The 16,864-nt window shown below is 42.0% G+C and overlaps 1 protein-coding gene across 6 annotated transcripts in view; it reads right to left on the reverse strand.

The window, feature by feature from the left end:
• Positions 1-16,864, reverse strand: part of EZH1 (enhancer of zeste 1 polycomb repressive complex 2 subunit) — a 485,968-nt gene that overhangs the window by 280,607 nt on the left and 188,497 nt on the right. For all 6 annotated transcript variants that reach the window (XM_053699400.1, XM_053699426.1, XM_053699407.1 and 3 more), the window contains 2 exons: positions 11,508-11,672; positions 11,163-11,267 (listed from right to left, as the gene is read on the reverse strand). In XM_053699400.1, coding sequence (XP_053555375.1) covers positions 11,163-11,267; positions 11,508-11,672 — 270 coding nt within the window. The remainder of the gene's footprint in view (positions 1-11,162; positions 11,268-11,507; positions 11,673-16,864) is intronic.

Raw genomic sequence — 16,864 nt, forward strand, 5'->3', positions numbered from 1 at the left:
CTCAGTTCTAGAATATTTATTGGTAGTATGGACTCCTCCTAAGTCCAAACACCCTGAGCCTTCAGGAAATTCCAGACTGCACCTTCCCTAGGACAGATGATCCTGTGACAACCACCAAAGAAGAGAGTCTCTGGTCTCTAGATCCAGATTCATCCGAGGAGATAAATCCGCATAATCCCCATTCCACTGTCTGAGCATGCACAGCTGGTCTGAGATGTAAGCGAGCAAACGGAACGATGTCCATTGCCGCTACCATTAACCCAATGACCTCCATACACTGCGCCACTGATGGCCGAGGAATGGAATGAAGTGCTCGGCAAGAAGTTAGGATCTTTGACTTTCTGACCTCTGTCAGAAAAATTTTCATGTCTACCGAGTCTATCAGAGTTCCTAGGAATGGAACTCTTGTCAGTGGAACTAGTGAACTCTTTTGTATGTTCACCTTCTACCCGTGAGTTCTTAGAAAAGCCAACACGGTGTCCGTGTGAGATTTGGCTAGATGGTAAGTGTCATGAGCGCTTCCGTTCATCGCCGTGTCGCCGCGGCTCCCGGAACTCCTCTGTGTCTCTGACGTCATGTTGCTTAGCAACATGACGCTTTCTCTCACACCCCTCTGATGACGGTTACGCTCTGCCCTTTAAATCTCGGCGGGAGATCTGAATCTGGGCCCGTTTGTTGTTTCCCTGGATTGTGAGTACCTTATCAGTTTTGTTCTTCTGTGTACCGACTTCTGCCTGCCTGACCAAGCCTCTTGCCTAATCCCTACTTGCTGATATTTGGACATTGACTTCTGCCTGCCTGACCTTGCCTGTAGCTATTACCCTTTTGCTGATACTTTGATGCCGACTTCTGCTTGCCTGACCCTGTCTTTTGCCAATACCTTTTGCTGATATTTGGATGCCGACTTCTGCCTGCCTGACCTTGCTTTGGCCTTTACCTTTAAACCTATTCTTTGTTAAACAACACCTGCTTAAAAGGGACATTTACTTTTACAAGCTACAAAAGAGAACTTTGCCTTTCTGTTTGTTATACACCTGCTTAAAAGGGACATTTACTTTTACAAGCTGCAAAAGAGAACTTTGCTTTTCTGTTTGTTATAAACCTGCTTAAAGGGACATTATACTTTTACAAGCTACAAAAGAGAACTTTGCCTTTCTGTTTGTTATACACCTGCTTAAAAGGGACATTTTCTTTTACAAGCTGCAAAAGAGAACTTTGCCTTTCTGTTTGTTATAAACCTGCTTAAAGGGACATTATACTTTTACAAGCTGCAAAAGAGAACTTTTCCTTTGTTTTACAAGCCTGCTAAAGAGGACCTTTTTCAGAAGCTTCAAGTAAGAGCATTTCCTTTTTGTTCTTTGAACTATTTAAAGGGACGTTTTATCCTTTGTGGCTTTCCTGCATTCGGGAACAATATTCATTTTTGTTATCTTCTAATCTGCTTCCTGAGTGGGTCACGTCCTGGATATTTCTCAGTGTGCTAGCGTGTGCTTTCAATTCACGCTAGCAGTTGGGTTACATCCCGGATTGATTCCTGAGCGGCTGACATTACAAACGGGCCATAAAAATGGACCCCACTGAATTATCTATGGCCGTGGCTCACCAGGGACAGCTCTTGGGTTCTCATGCCACTCACTTGCAGTCTCTGGACACTAAACTTGATCAAATTACTGCTCTATTACAAAATTTGGTTGCTACCGCACCTCCCAATCCTAATCCCAATCCAAATCCGATTGAGGCATTACCTCCTCCGATTCCTAACAATCAGTCTCAGGTACAACTAAGTCCCAGGATTCCTCTTCCGGATAAATATGATGGGAATCCTGAAGAATGTAGAGGCTTTTTGAATCAATGCCGTCTTCATTTCCGAAATAGCCCTACTCTCTTTGCTACTGCCTCTTCTAGAATCACGTTTCTTATTTCCTTAATGAAAGGAAAAGCCTTGGCTTGGGTGTCACCTTTGCTAGAAAAGAATGATCCTATACTGTTGGATGTTGATACATTTCTATCTACATTCTCAAACGTATTCGATAAACCTGGAAGGTCATCCGCTGCTGAAGCAACTCTCCTGGATTTACGTCAAGGAAATCAACCAGTCTCTCAATATGCAATTGAGTTCCGCACCCTTGCTTCTGAAACCACTTGGAATCAGGGAGCACTCAGAGCCGCTTTCCGTAAAGGACTTTCTGAGCGTCTCAAGGATGAATTGGTGTATCGTGAACTTCCAGAGTCCTTAGAAGCCTTAATAAATCTCTGTATCAGTCTCGACGCCAGGTTTCGTGAACGCCAACAAGAAAAGGATAGAACACAGAGGACTTCCACTCGAACTCCTTTTCGTTTAGCTCCTCGTTTTTCTAATCCAGTCACTCCAGCCTCTCCTACTACTGATCAGGCTGAACCCATGGAAGTAGGAAGTATAAAATTAACTGAGACTGAACGCTTAAGAAGACGGACTCTTGGCTTATGTCTGTACTGTGGCCTTAAAGGACATTTATTAAGGGATTGTCCTACTAGGCCAGTAAAAGCCAGGGCTTAACTCTAGTCCAGGGAACTGAGTTAAGCCAAAATAGTGGTCATTCCCTATACAAGAAACTCTTTGTTCCAGTAACTCTTCTAATTGGACATAAGAAGATCTATACCCAAGCTCTAATTGATTCTGGTGCTGGAGGTGTGTTCATTGACTCTACATTTGTTTCTACTCATTCTATACCCTTACTAAAGAAGGAGTATTCCATTTCAGTCTCTACGGTCAGTGGAGATCCTTTGGGTTCTGGATACATTCAGTTTTCTACTCAACCCTTAATCCTCACCGTAGGAATACTTCATTCTGAGACAATTTGTTTCGATGTCATTCCCACTCCGCAATTTCCCATTATCTTGGGATTACCCTGGCTCCAGATTCACAATCCCATTTTTTCTTGGACTTTCGGTGAACTCACTTCCTGGGGATCTACCTGCCAGACTAAATGTCTTCAAAAGATTACTAAGTTACCACTCACTATTGCTCTCACAGTTGAAACTCCGGAATCCTTACCTATGCATTACCATGACTTTGTGGATGTCTTCTCCAAAAAAGAAGCGGAACGTCTTCCTCCTCATCGCCCTTTTGATTGTCCCATTGACCTCCTTCCTGGGGCTGCCTATCCTCGAGGCAAGACATATCCACTTTCTAAACCAGAAAACATGGCTCTGGAAGAATATATAAAAGACAATCTGGCTAGAGGATTTATTCGACCCTCCTCTTCCCCTGTAGGGGCTGGTTTCTTTTTTGTGGGAAAAAAGGATGGCGGATTAAGACCCTGTATTGATTATCGTGGATTGAATCAGATTACCATCAAGAACAGTTATCCTCTGCCCCTTATTCCTGAACTTTTTACTTATCTTCAGGGAGCCACCATTTTCACCAAACTCGACCTACGTGGTGCATACAACTTGATCCGTATACGCAAAGGAGATGAGTGGAAGACTGCCTTTAACACTCGATTTGGGCATTATGAATATTTGGTCATGCCCTTCGGGCTATGCAATGCTCCGGCGGTTTTCCAGCATTTTGTAAATGAGATCTTTCGTGATTTTTTGAATATTTTTGTTATCATATATCTGGACGACATCTTAATTTTTTCTCAGAACCACCAAGATCATGTGCACCACGTCAAGAAAGTACTTCAACGTCTAAGAGAATTCCATCTGTTTGCTAAATTGGAGAAATGTTCTTTCCATCAAAAATCCATACCCTTTCTGGGTTATGTAATATCGGCATCTGGATTCGAAATGGACCCTACTAAACTTTCTGCCATTTTGGATTGGCCTAGACCTGATTCTTTGAAGGCTTTACAACGTTTCCTAGGCTTCGCCAATTATTACAGAAAGTTCATCAAGAATTTTGCTACTATTACTTCTCCTCTTACTTCTCTCACAAGAAAAGGACAAAACTGTAAAGTATGGCCGTCTGAGGCTATAGAAGCTTTTGAATCTCTCAAAGAAGCTTTTTCCTCAGCTCCTATCCTTCGTCATCCAAATCCTGAGTTTCAATTTATTCTAGAGGTGGATGCTTCCTCTGTTGCTGCTGGAGCGGTTCTGTCTCAACGAATACCAGAGACTGGAAGGATTCATCCTGTTGCTTTTTTCTCTAAAAAATTCACTCCTTCCGAATTTAACTATGACGTAGGGAATAAAGAGTTGCTTGCCATCAAGATGGCATTGGATGAATGGAGACATTGGCTGGAAGGTACTTCTTTGCCATTTACTATACTTACTGATCATAAGAACCTTCTGTATCTCCAAACAGCCAAACGACTAAATTCCAGGCAAGCACGCTGGTCCTTATTCTTCTCTCGGTTTCATTATAATTTGTCTTACATACCTGGATCAAAAAATATTAAAGCAGACGCACTTTCCAGACAATTTCAAGATACCCCAGTTCCTGAGTCGGGTACCATTCTCCAACCTCATGAAGTCATTGCCCAGTTAACAACTTCTTGGTTACAAGAATTACAATCCGCTCAAGAGCATCTTCCTTTGTCCTGTAAACCTCCCAATGGTTTACTCTTTGTTCCTGAACGCCTTCGTTCCAAGATTTTATTTTGGGCTCATGATAGTCCCCTTTCTGGACATCCTGGCATCAGTATTACCACTCGAAACCTCAAACAACATGTCTGGTGGCCTACACTCTCTCAAGATGTGAAGGATTACGTCTCAGTATGCACACAATGTGCCATGAACAAAACTCCACGCCAACTTCCTTCAGGATTACTCCAACCATTGCCTATACCTCACCAGCCTTGGACTCATGTATCCATGGACTTTATTACCGATCTTCCCTTGTCCACTGGGAACAATACTATCTGGGTGGTGGTCGACAGGTTCACTAAGACGGCTCATTTTGTACCCTTGCCAGGATTACCATCTGCCAAAAGACTCTCTGAACTTTTTATTCTACATATTGTAAGAATCCATGGTTTTCCTCTAGATATTGTTTCAGATAGAGGGGTACAATTCGTTTCTCGATTTTGGAGGTCACTTTGTAAACATTTTGGTACTACTATATCTCTCTCTACTTCTCACCACCCACAATCGAATGGTCAGACTGAAAGAGTAAACCAGTGTCTTGAAACATATCTTAGACATTATGTGGATCATTATCATTCAAACTGGACTTCTTACCTTCCTTTGGCTGAATTGGCCCATAATGCCCGGTACAATTCCTCCCTTCAGACTTCTCCTTTTCATGCAGCTTACGGATATCAGCCTAGGACATTCCCTTTGCATACTTCCTCCACAGTGAATCCTGCTTCTGATCTTACAGCCCGAAGATTAACTCGACATTGGCAGAAGATACATCGTATTCTTTCTGTAACTTCTAGACGTTACAAGTTCTTTTCGGATCTTCGACGGAAAAAGGCTCCCAAATATCGCCCTGGTGATAAAGTTTGGATTTCCTCTCGATTTCTTCGCCTGAAACAACCTTCTAACAAATTGGGACCACGATATGTGGGTCCTTTCCGAATACTGGGTCAGGTATGTTCCACTGCTTATCGGGTAGCTTTACCCAAGTCTCTCAAAGTCCATCCGGTATTTCATGTTTCTCTTTTAAAACCTGTGATGTTTAACAGGTATTCTAAGCCTTTTTCTAAACCTCCACCGTTATTGGTGCATGGACATCCTGAGTTTGAGATCAGCCATATTCTAGATTCCAAATTGCGGGGCAAGAAATTGTATTATCTCATTCATTGGAAGGGTTATCCAGTCACGGAACGTTCTTGGGAACCTGCTCATCAAGTAAATGCTCCTATATTGGTCAAGTCCTTCCACAAGACTCATCCTGATAGACCTGGTCCTGTCCCCCGGAGGGGTCCTTGAGGAGGGGGTGCTGTCATGAGCGCTTCCGTTCATCGCCGTGTCGCCGCGGCTCCCGGAACTCCTCTGTGTCTCTGACGTCATGTTGCTTAGCAACATGACGCTTTCTCTCACACCCCTCTGATGACGGTTACGCTCTGCCCTTTAAATCTCGGCGGGAGATCTGAATCTGGGCCCGTTTGTTGTTTCCCTGGATTGTGAGTACCTTATCAGTTTTGTTCTTCTGTGTACCGACTTCTGCCTGCCTGACCAAGCCTCTTGCCTAATCCCTACTTGCTGATATTTGGACATTGACTTCTGCCTGCCTGACCTTGCCTGTAGCTATTACCCTTTTGCTGATACTTTGATGCCGACTTCTGCTTGCCTGACCCTGTCTTTTGCCAATACCTTTTGCTGATATTTGGATGCCGACTTCTGCCTGCCTGACCTTGCTTTGGCCTTTACCTTTAAACCTATTCTTTGTTAAACAACACCTGCTTAAAAGGGACATTTACTTTTACAAGCTACAAAAGAGAACTTTGCCTTTCTGTTTGTTATACACCTGCTTAAAAGGGACATTTACTTTTACAAGCTGCAAAAGAGAACTTTGCTTTTCTGTTTGTTATAAACCTGCTTAAAGGGACATTATACTTTTACAAGCTACAAAAGAGAACTTTGCCTTTCTGTTTGTTATACACCTGCTTAAAAGGGACATTTTCTTTTACAAGCTGCAAAAGAGAACTTTGCCTTTCTGTTTGTTATAAACCTGCTTAAAGGGACATTATACTTTTACAAGCTGCAAAAGAGAACTTTTCCTTTGTTTTACAAGCCTGCTAAAGAGGACCTTTTTCAGAAGCTTCAAGTAAGAGCATTTCCTTTTTGTTCTTTGAACTATTTAAAGGGACGTTTTATCCTTTGTGGCTTTCCTGCATTCGGGAACAATATTCATTTTTGTTATCTTCTAATCTGCTTCCTGAGTGGGTCACGTCCTGGATATTTCTCAGTGTGCTAGCGTGTGCTTTCAATTCACGCTAGCAGTTGGGTTACATCCCGGATTGATTCCTGAGCGGCTGACAGTAAGTTGATACCTGAATCAAAATATCGTCCAGATAGGGCGCCACTGCTATGCCCTGCGGCCTTAGAGCCGCCAGAAGGGACCCTAGCACCTTTGTGAAGATTCTGGGAGCTGTGGCCAACCCGAAAGGGAGAGCCAGAAACTGATAGTGTTTGTCCAGGAAGGCGAACCTGAGAAACTGGTGATGATCTTTGTGGATAGGAATGTGAAGATACGCATCCTTCAAATCCACGGTGGTCATATATTGACCCTCCTGGATCATTGGTAAAATTGTTTGTATGGTCTCCATCTTGAACGATGGGACTCTAAGAAATTTGTTTAGGCGTTTGAGATCTAAAATCGGTCTGAAGGTTCCCTCTTTTTTGGGAACCACGAACAGATTTGAGTAAAACCCCTGCCCCTGTTCTAGTTTTGGAACTGGGCAGATTATACCCATGGTATATAGGTCTTCTAAACAGCGTAAGAACGCCTCTCTTTTTGTCTGGTCTACAGACAAACGTGAAAGATTAAATCTCCCTCTTGGGAGAAAATCCTTGAATTCTAGTCGATACCCCTGGGTCACGATTTTTAATGCCTAGGGATCCTGAACGTCACTTGCCCAAGCCTGAGCGAAGAGAGAAAGTCTGCCCCCTACTAGATCCGGTCCCGGATCGGGGGCTGCCCCTTCATGCTGTCTTGGTAGCAGCAGCCGGCTTCTTGGCCTGTTTAACTTCATTCCAGGTCTGGTTAGGTCTCCAGACTGACTTGGATTGTGCAAAATTCCCCTCCTGCTTTGTGGCGGAGGAGGAAGTAGAGGGTCCACCTTTAAAGTTTCGAAAAGAACAAAAATTATTTTGTTTAACCCTCATGTTAACAGTCTTGTCCTGAGGAAGGGCATGACCTTTACCTCCAGTAATGTCGGAAATTATTTCCTTTAGTTCAGGCCCGAATAGGGTCTTACCTTTAAAAGGAATAGCTAAAAGTTTATAGTTTGATGACACATCAGCAGACCAAGACTTAAGCCATAACCCTCTACGCGCTAGAATGGCAAAGCCTTCATTTTTTGCCGCTAATTTAGCCATTTGAAAAGCGGCATCGGTAATAAAAGAATTAGCTAGCTTGAAAGCCTTAATTCTATCCACAATATCATCTAATGGGGTCTCAATCTTAAGAGACTCCTCTATAGCCTCAAACCAAAAAGCTTCTGCAGTAGTAACTGGAACAATGCACGCTATAGGTTGTAGAAGAAAACCCTGATGAATAAACAATTTCTTTAAAAGACCCTCTAATTTTTTATCCATAGGATCTTTGAAAGCACAACTGTCTTCAATAGGTATAGTTGTACGCTTAGCCAGGGTAGAAATAGCACCCTCAACCTTAGGGACCATCTGCCAGGAATCCCGAATGGTGTCAAATATAGGAAACATTTTCTTAAAATTAGGAGGGGGAGAGAACGGAATGCCTGGTCTATCCCATTCTTTAGTAACAATGTCCGAAATCCTTTTAGGGACTGAAAAAACACAGGCAGAGGTGTTCAAGCTTAAATTTAAAGGCAGTCACGTCCGAGTCTGTTTGAGGGAACACATTTCCTGAGTCTGAAAGTTCTCCCTCAGACAGCAATTCCCCTACCCCCAACTCAGAACACTGTGAGGGTACATCAGAGATGGCCAATAAAGCAACAGAGGTCTCAGCATTTACTCTAATACCAGACCTACTGCGCTTACCCTGTAAACCTGGCAGTTTAGATAATACCTCTGTAAGGGTAGTGGACTTAACTGCAGCCATATCTTGCAGGGTAAAAGAATTAGACGCACTAGAAGTACTTGGCGTCGCTTGAGTGGGCGTTAAAGGTTGTGACACTTGGGGAGAATTGGATGGCATAACCTGATTCTCTTCAGACTGAGAATTATCCCTAGACATACTTTTATCACCTAAAATATGTTCTTTGCAATGTAAGGCCCTTTCAGTACATGAGGGACACAATGTAAGTGGGAGTTCCACAATGGCTTCTAAACACATAGAACAATGAGATTCCTCAATGTCAGACATATTGAACAGACTAGTAATAACCACAATAGTCGTTAAACACTTTATTTATTGCTTTAAACAATTTTTTGAGAAACGTGTACTGTGCCTTTATGAATTAAAAAAGCGCACAAATTTTCCAAAACTGCTTGAAAACGTTAATTTACTCTAAAAATTAACTACACCTAATTAATGGCTCCAAAAATTATTGCACCCCAAGAGTAAGGGGAGAAATTAACCACTAAAAGGCATTTATAGACACAAATATGTTAAATTTGACAAAAATACCCCCTGAACAACCGCATGGTGAAGCGGTTTTAAAGTATAAGCCATGTGGAATTCTTTAACCCCTAAGTACACTCTCAATACGGTCAAACTGTTTATTTTGAACAAAAAAACGTTAAGCATATTCCTGCCTCTCCCAGTGTCTCTTTATAATGCTGTAAAGCCCATTATAATACTTGGCCAAATATGTCAACTGAAATAAATTAAGCACAGGTTTCTCAGTAACACCCCTTTGTTTTACAGGTCTACTGCTTACCCCTTCCCTTGCAGGGAAATAAATGTCAGCCAGTCCTGATATACCAAGTCTCCTCAGAAATAAAGGGCTGCACATAGCTCAATGCTGCTTGTAGCATGAAACCGCTCTCCACACTGAAGATGTCTCTTGTATTACTTTCAGAAGCTCTGTGGGAACCAACGTGGATCTTAGTTACATCTGCTAAGATCATCAACCTCAGGGCAGAAATCTTCTTTCATATCCCCCTGAGGAAAATAGTACTCACCGGTACCATTTAAAATAAAAAACTTCTTGATTGAAGAAACTAAAAACTTACACCTCACTTTACCTCTTCCTAGTATAACACAGACAAAGAGAATGACTGGGGGTGGAGGGAAGGGAGGAGCTATATATACAGCTCTGCTGTGGTGCTCTTTGCCACTTCCTGTTAGCAGGAGGATAATATCCCACAAGGATGAAATCCGTGGACTCGTCGTATCTTGTAGAAGAAAGACTTATTTTTTTGTGGATTTAATTTTTTCAGCAGAAATAGCTGTTTTTAATTTTATCCCTCTCTTTCTAGTGACTCTTCTGTGGTCTCCCACGTCTTGGGTATTTCTATCCCATACGTCACTAGCTCATGTGCTCTTGCCAATTACATGAAAGAAAACATAATTTATGTAAGAACTTACCTGATAAATTAATTTCTTTCATATTGGCAAGAGTCCATGAGGCCCACCTTTTTTATGGTGGTTATGATTTTTGTATAAAAATCACAATTTTATTTCCAGTTCCTCTTTTTGTATGCTTTTTTACTCCTTATTTTATCACCCCGCTACTTGGCTACTCGAATTGTGGGTGTGGTGAGGGGTGTATTTACAGGCATTTTGAGGTTTGGGAAACTGTGCCCCTCCTGGTAGGATTGTATATCCCATACGTCACTAGCTCATGGACTCTTGTCAATATGAAATAAATTAATTTATCAGGTAAGTTCTCACATAAATTATGTTTTTTACCAACTCCACCCAAAGCTATGCTCTACGCACTATCCCCCCCCCCCCCCCGATACATAAAGTAACCCACTTTCTCCTAACTATAGTGATAGCATTCACAGAACCTGTTTTGGATTCTCCTCTGAGAATCAAGAAAGACTGTGTAGAAATATTTTATTTAGAAAGCAAGGTAAACCTTGCATATTTCTTAATGTTTAAAATAATAGAGCATAACTGTTAACTTTCAAATATATTTAATGAAAATAATTATAAAAACTAAAAAAAAAAAAATATATATACCTGACACGGAACAGGAAGAGGACCAACCAACAAACCTCATCAACATTTTATATTGCTCAGAGACTAAGATCAAGACACTGGTGAACTTTATTATTATATATTGTTTCTGTGTGCTGGCTATAACCTCTTCATGTACAATATGAATAATTGATGTAACCTTTTATTTTTGACCAAACAATAAAGCTCTTTTGGAAAAAAAAAAAAAAAGTTTAATTTTAAGATGGTTACTAGTAGGGTACTACTGTGCAATTAATTTAGTCTATTTATAACTTGTTAAATACAAATATGTTAGGATGCATGTTAGAATGAAGAAATGTTAGAACTTAATAGGCATTGCTCTTATTTACAAGTTTCCTTTAAGGACCACTACCCATTATTTACAGATAAATCAGTGTCCTAATGAAAACATGTCTGGCTCGATCTCCTGACCCAGTTAAAAGTAATTCCAAAATCTTACCTTGTGTCTTAACCTGAGCGTGAGTTCCTTCTTCTACATCTGTTCGCACCTCTGGCTGTCCTTTTGCTGAAGTGGAAATGCCTCCTGGATTTCCCTGTAACTCGCCTGATCAAGGAAATGGATTTTTTTTAAAAACATTGATGACCTTTTTCAATTTGTGTTGTAGGCTATGGTTCCAAGATGTAACTTGTATTGTACACAAGGAAACAATGTTTTAGCAAACAACCCATAATGACAACTTGATCAGTTTCAAGGCTCACTTCTTTGAATGAGAATGGACCGCATGGTAAGAATATAAATTAAGAGAAAGATATTCCTTTTTATTAATTAGTTATCCCTACTGACCTTCTGTGGCAATTCTCTTCCTCTTCCTAGTCATGGGCCCTTCTCCTTTCCCTTCTTCACCCTTGCTGCCTGCTTGCTCAGTGTGCCCACTCTGTTCTTCATCTGTGAACTGATGAAGAGCTTCTACTAACTCCAGGAATGACGTGTCATCTAGCAACCCAGAACCTATGTACACAATGTTGACACAATATTCTTATCAAAACCTAGCATATATGACAAATATACAATTTTCTGTTAAATGAACTATTTTGTCTAGTTTGAGCATTATAAGTCAGAGTTGAAATAAGCGAAAATTAAAACATTGTTGTCAGTATTATTTATTACGCATAATGTATCACCACTTTCTCTAAATGTTGAACAAACAACTGAATTTAAACACAAAATATAGAACATAAAAGCTTGACTCCCATCTCTAGATAGCACCACTCAATAGTAAGAGATCTGCCTCTTAAGAAGAATGAACAGCATAAGATTGGTTAAGAAAAAAAAAATGAAAACAATATATAGATGGCAAAAATATAGTTTATTGTGCATAACAGCATTTAATTTATAGTCATATTTCTTACAAATGTTGCCGTTGCTGACTGCCTAACTTTAACCCCTTAAGGACCAGCGACGTACCCTGTATGTCGCTGGCCTTTTTTTGGGACTTGATTGTTTTATAGCGCGGTCTTGCCACCAGCGTTGAGACTGCTCTATTCCACAAAGCCTGCTGGAGGGAGGGCATTAATAGCGTGTTCTTGCTGGACTTGTGCTATTATGTCCTGAAAAAACCCTTAACGACCAGTGACATACAGGGTACATTGTGGTCATTAAGGGGTTAAAGTTTAATAGGTAATGTATCTTTTGGGAATCATGCAAAAAATGCCTGTGATGTTGCCATTTTATCTGATAAATTAGAACCCTACCTAAGAAATCTGCCACATAGTTTAGATCTGAAGGAAGAGAAACTGCTGTAAAATTGTGTACATATTTCTGAACACAAAAGAATAATTGCCTAAATTCCTTGATGACTGAGCAATGTCTTGTCCCTCCGTGAAACAACAAGGCATTGCTGTTTTGTTGTCGCTAATGATTTTGTATCTATTTCCCTTGTGGGGAATCAAACATACTGTATGTAATTGTGAAAAGGTTATTAGTGTTGCCTAAGTAAAATGTTGTTCAGATAAAGTACAAAAACTCTTGGCCCTCATCGATATATATCTTATAGAGAGCAAATAGCATATGGCTAAAATGCAACAAGGTTACTAGCATACATATAACCCACATTTAGAATAAAAATCTTCATAATATATAATGGTAAAAATGTTTTAAAGCATAATCTATACTGTATTACATTTTTTATATTTGTGCAAAATTTTGTCCAAAACAAGTGCTGCACAGTTTCTTATTTTATGCAGTTTTATTATTCAGGACATTTTTGAAGTGGTGATTCTGGGTTTAAAGCCACAAGAAATAAAAAATATCATAACTACCCTATTAAGACATTGTATACTAAGCCACAGAACAGGTTAACGTATTTTCCATTTTTAAGGCAGGTTCATTCAGTCATCTCAGCAGTATTTATTGTAAATAACAGAATTTATGTTTACCTGATAAATTACTTTCTCCAACGGTGTGTCCGGTCCACGGCGTCATCCTTACTTGTGGGATATTCTCTTCCCCAACAGGAAATGGCAAAGAGCCCAGCAAAGCTGGTCACATGATCCCTCCTAGGCTCCGCCTACCCCAGTCATTCGACCGACGTTAAGGAGGAATATTTGCATAGGAGAAACCATATGGTACCGTGGTGACTGTAGTTAAAGAAAATAAATTATCAGACCTGATTAAAAAAACCAGGGCGGGCCGTGGACCGGACACACCGTTGGAGAAAGTAATTTATCAGGTAAACATAAATTCTGTTTTCTCCAACATTGGTGTGTCCGGTCCACGGCGTCATCCTTACTTGTGGGAACCAATACCAAAGCTTTAGGACACGGATGAAGGGAGGGAGCAAATCAGGTCACCTAAATGGAAGGCACCACGGCTTGCAAAACCTTTCTCCCAAAAATAGCCTCAGAAGAAGCAAAAGTATCAAACTTGTAAAATTTGGTAAAAGTGTGCAGTGAAGACCAAGTCGCTGCCCTACATATCTGATCAACAGAAGCCTCGTTCTTGAAGGCCCATGTGGAAGCCACAGCCCTAGTGGAATGAGCTGTGATTCTTTCGGGAGGCTGCCGTCCGGCAGTCTCGTAAGCCAATCTGATGATGCTTTTAATCCAAAAAGAGAGAGAGGTAGAAGTTGCTTTTTGACCTCTCCTTTTACCAGAATAAACAACAAACAAGGAAGATGTTTGTCTAAAATCCTTTGTAGCATCTAAATAGAATTTTAGAGCGCGAACAACATCCAAATTGTGCAACAAACGTTCCTTCTTTGAAACTGGTTTCGGACACAGAGAAGGTACGATAATCTCCTGGTTAATGTTTTTGTTAGAAACAACTTTTGGAAGAAAACCAGGTTTAGTACGTAAAACCACCTTATCTGCATGGAACACCAGATAAGGAGGAGAACACTGCAGAGCAGATAATTCTGAAACTCTTCTAGCAGAAGAAATTGCAACTAAAAACAAAACTTTCCAAGATAATAACTTAATATCAACGGAATGCAAGGGTTCAAACGGAACCCCCTGAAGAACTGAAAGAACTAAATTGAGACTCCAAGGAGGAGTCAAAGGTTTGTAAACAGGCTTAATTCTAACCAGAGCCTGAACAAAGGCTTGAACATCTGGCACAGCGGCCAGCTTTTTGTGAAGTAACACAGACAAGGCAGAAATCTGTCCCTTCAGGGAACTTGCAGATAATCCTTTTTCCAATCCTTCTTGAAGGAAGGATAGAATCCTAGGAATCTTAACCTTGTCCCAAGGGAATCCTTTAGATTCACACCAACAGATATATTTTTTCCAAATTTTGTGGTAAATCTTTCTAGTTACAGGCTTTCTGGCCTGAACAAGAGTATCGATAACAGAATCTGAGAATCCTCGCTTCGAGAAGATCAAGCGTTCAATCTCCAAGCAGTCAGCTGGAGTGAAACCAGATTCGGATGTTCGAACGGACCCTGAACAAGAAGGTCTCGTCTCAAAGGTAGCTTCCAAGGAGGAGCCGATGACATATTCACCAGATCTGCGTACCAAGTCCTGCGTGGCCACGCAGGAGCTATCAAGATCACCGACGCCCTCTCCTGATTGATCCTGGCTACCAGCCTGGGGATGAGAGGAAACGGCGGGAACACATAAGCTAGTTTGAAGGTCCAAGGTGCTACTAGTGCATCCACTAGAGCCGCCTTGGGATCCCTGGATCTGGACCCGTAGCAAGGAACTTTGAAGTTCTGACGAGAGGCCATCAGATCCATGTCTGGAATGCCCCACAGCTGAGTGACTTGGGCAAAGATTTCCGGATGGAGTTCCCACTCCCCCGGATGCAATGTCTGACGACTCAGAAAATCCGCTTCCCAATTTTCCACTCCTGGGATGTGGATAGCAGACAGGTGGCAGGAGTGAGACTCCGCCCATAGAATGATTTTGGTCACTTCTTCCATCGCCAGGGAACTCCTTGTTCCCCCCTGATGGTTGATGTACGCAACAGTTGTCATGTTGTCTGATTGAAACCGTATGAACTTGGCCCTCGCAAGCTGAGGCCAAGCCTTGAGAGCATTGAATATCGCTCTCAGTTCCAGAATATTTATCGGTAGAAGAGATTCTTCCCGAGACCAAAGACCCTGAGCTTTCAGGGATCCCCAGACCGCGCCCCAGCCCATCAGACTGGCGTCGGTCGTGACAATGACCCACTCTGGTCTGCGGAATGTCATCCCTCGTGACAGGTTGTCCAGGGACAGCCACCAACGGAGTGAGTCTCTGGTCCTCTGATTTACTTGTATCTTCGGAGACAAGTCTGTATAGTCCCCATTCCACTGACTGAGCATGCACAGTTGTAATGGTCTTAGATGAATGCGTGCAAAAGGAACTATGTCCATTGCCGCTACCATCAACCCGATCACTTCCATGCACTGAGCTATGGAAGGAAGAGGAACGGAATGGAGTATCCGACAAGAGTCTAGAAGTTTTGTTTTTCTGGCCTCTGTCAGAAAAATCCTCATTTCTAAGGAGTCTATTATTGTTCCCAAGAAGGGAACCCTTGTTGACGGAGATAGAGAACTCTTTTCCACGTTCACTTTCCATCCGTGAGATCTGAGAAAGGCCAGGACAATGTCCGTGTGAGCCTTTGCTTGAGGAAGGGACGACGCTTGAATCAGAATGTCGTCCAAGTAAGGTACTACAGCAATGCCCCTTGGTCTTAGCACAGCTAGAAGGGACCCTAGTACCTTTGTGAAAATCCTTGGAGCAGTGGCTAATCCGAAAGGAAGCGCCACGAACTGGTAATGTTTGTCCAGGAATGCGAACCTCAGGAACCGATGATGTTCCTTGTGGATAGGAATATGTAGATACGCATCCTTTAAATCCACCGTGGTCATGAATTGACCTTCCTGGATGGAAGGAAGAATAGTTCTAATGGTTTCCATCTTGAACGATGGAACCTTGAGAAACTTGTTTAAGATCTTGAGATCTAAGATTGGTCTGAACGTTCCCTCTTTTTTGGGAACTATAAACAGATTGGAGTAGAACCCCATCCCTTGTTCTCTTAATGGAACGGGATGAATCACTCCCATTTTTAACAGGTCTTCTACACAATGTAAGAATGCCTGTCTTTTTATGTGGTCTGAAGACAACTGAGACCTGTGGAACCTCCCCCTTGGGGGAAGTCCCTTGAATTCCAGAAGATAACCTTGGGAGACTATTTCTAGCGCCCAAGGATCCAGAACATCTCTTGCCCAAGCCTGAGCGAAGAGAGAGAGTCTGCCCCCCACCAGATCCGGTCCCGGATCGGGGGCCAACATTTCATGCTGTCTTGGTAGCAGTGGCAGGTTTCTTGGCCTGCTTTCCCTTGTTCCAGCCTTGCATTGGTCTCCAAGCTGGCTTGGCTTGAGAAGTATTACCCTCTTGCTTAGAGGACGTAGCACTTTGGGCTGGTCCGTTTCTACGAAAGGGACGAAAATTAGGTTTATTTTTTGCCTTGAAAGGCCGATCCTGAGGAAGGGCGTGGCCCTTACCCCCAGTGATATCCGAGATAATCTCTTTCAAGTCAGGGCCAAACAGCGTTTTCCCCTTGAAAGGAATGTTAAGTAGCTTGTTCTTGGAAGACGCATCAGCCGACCAAGATTTCAACCAAAGCGCTCTGCGCGCCACAATAGCAAACCCAGAATTCTTAGCCGCTAACCTAGCCAATTGCAAAGTGGCGTCTAGGGTGAAAGAATTAGCCAATTT

The sequence above is a fragment of the Bombina bombina genome, chromosome 1 (assembly GCF_027579735.1).
Source record: "Bombina bombina isolate aBomBom1 chromosome 1, aBomBom1.pri, whole genome shotgun sequence".
Classification (NCBI taxonomy): domain Eukaryota; kingdom Metazoa; phylum Chordata; class Amphibia; order Anura; family Bombinatoridae; genus Bombina; species Bombina bombina.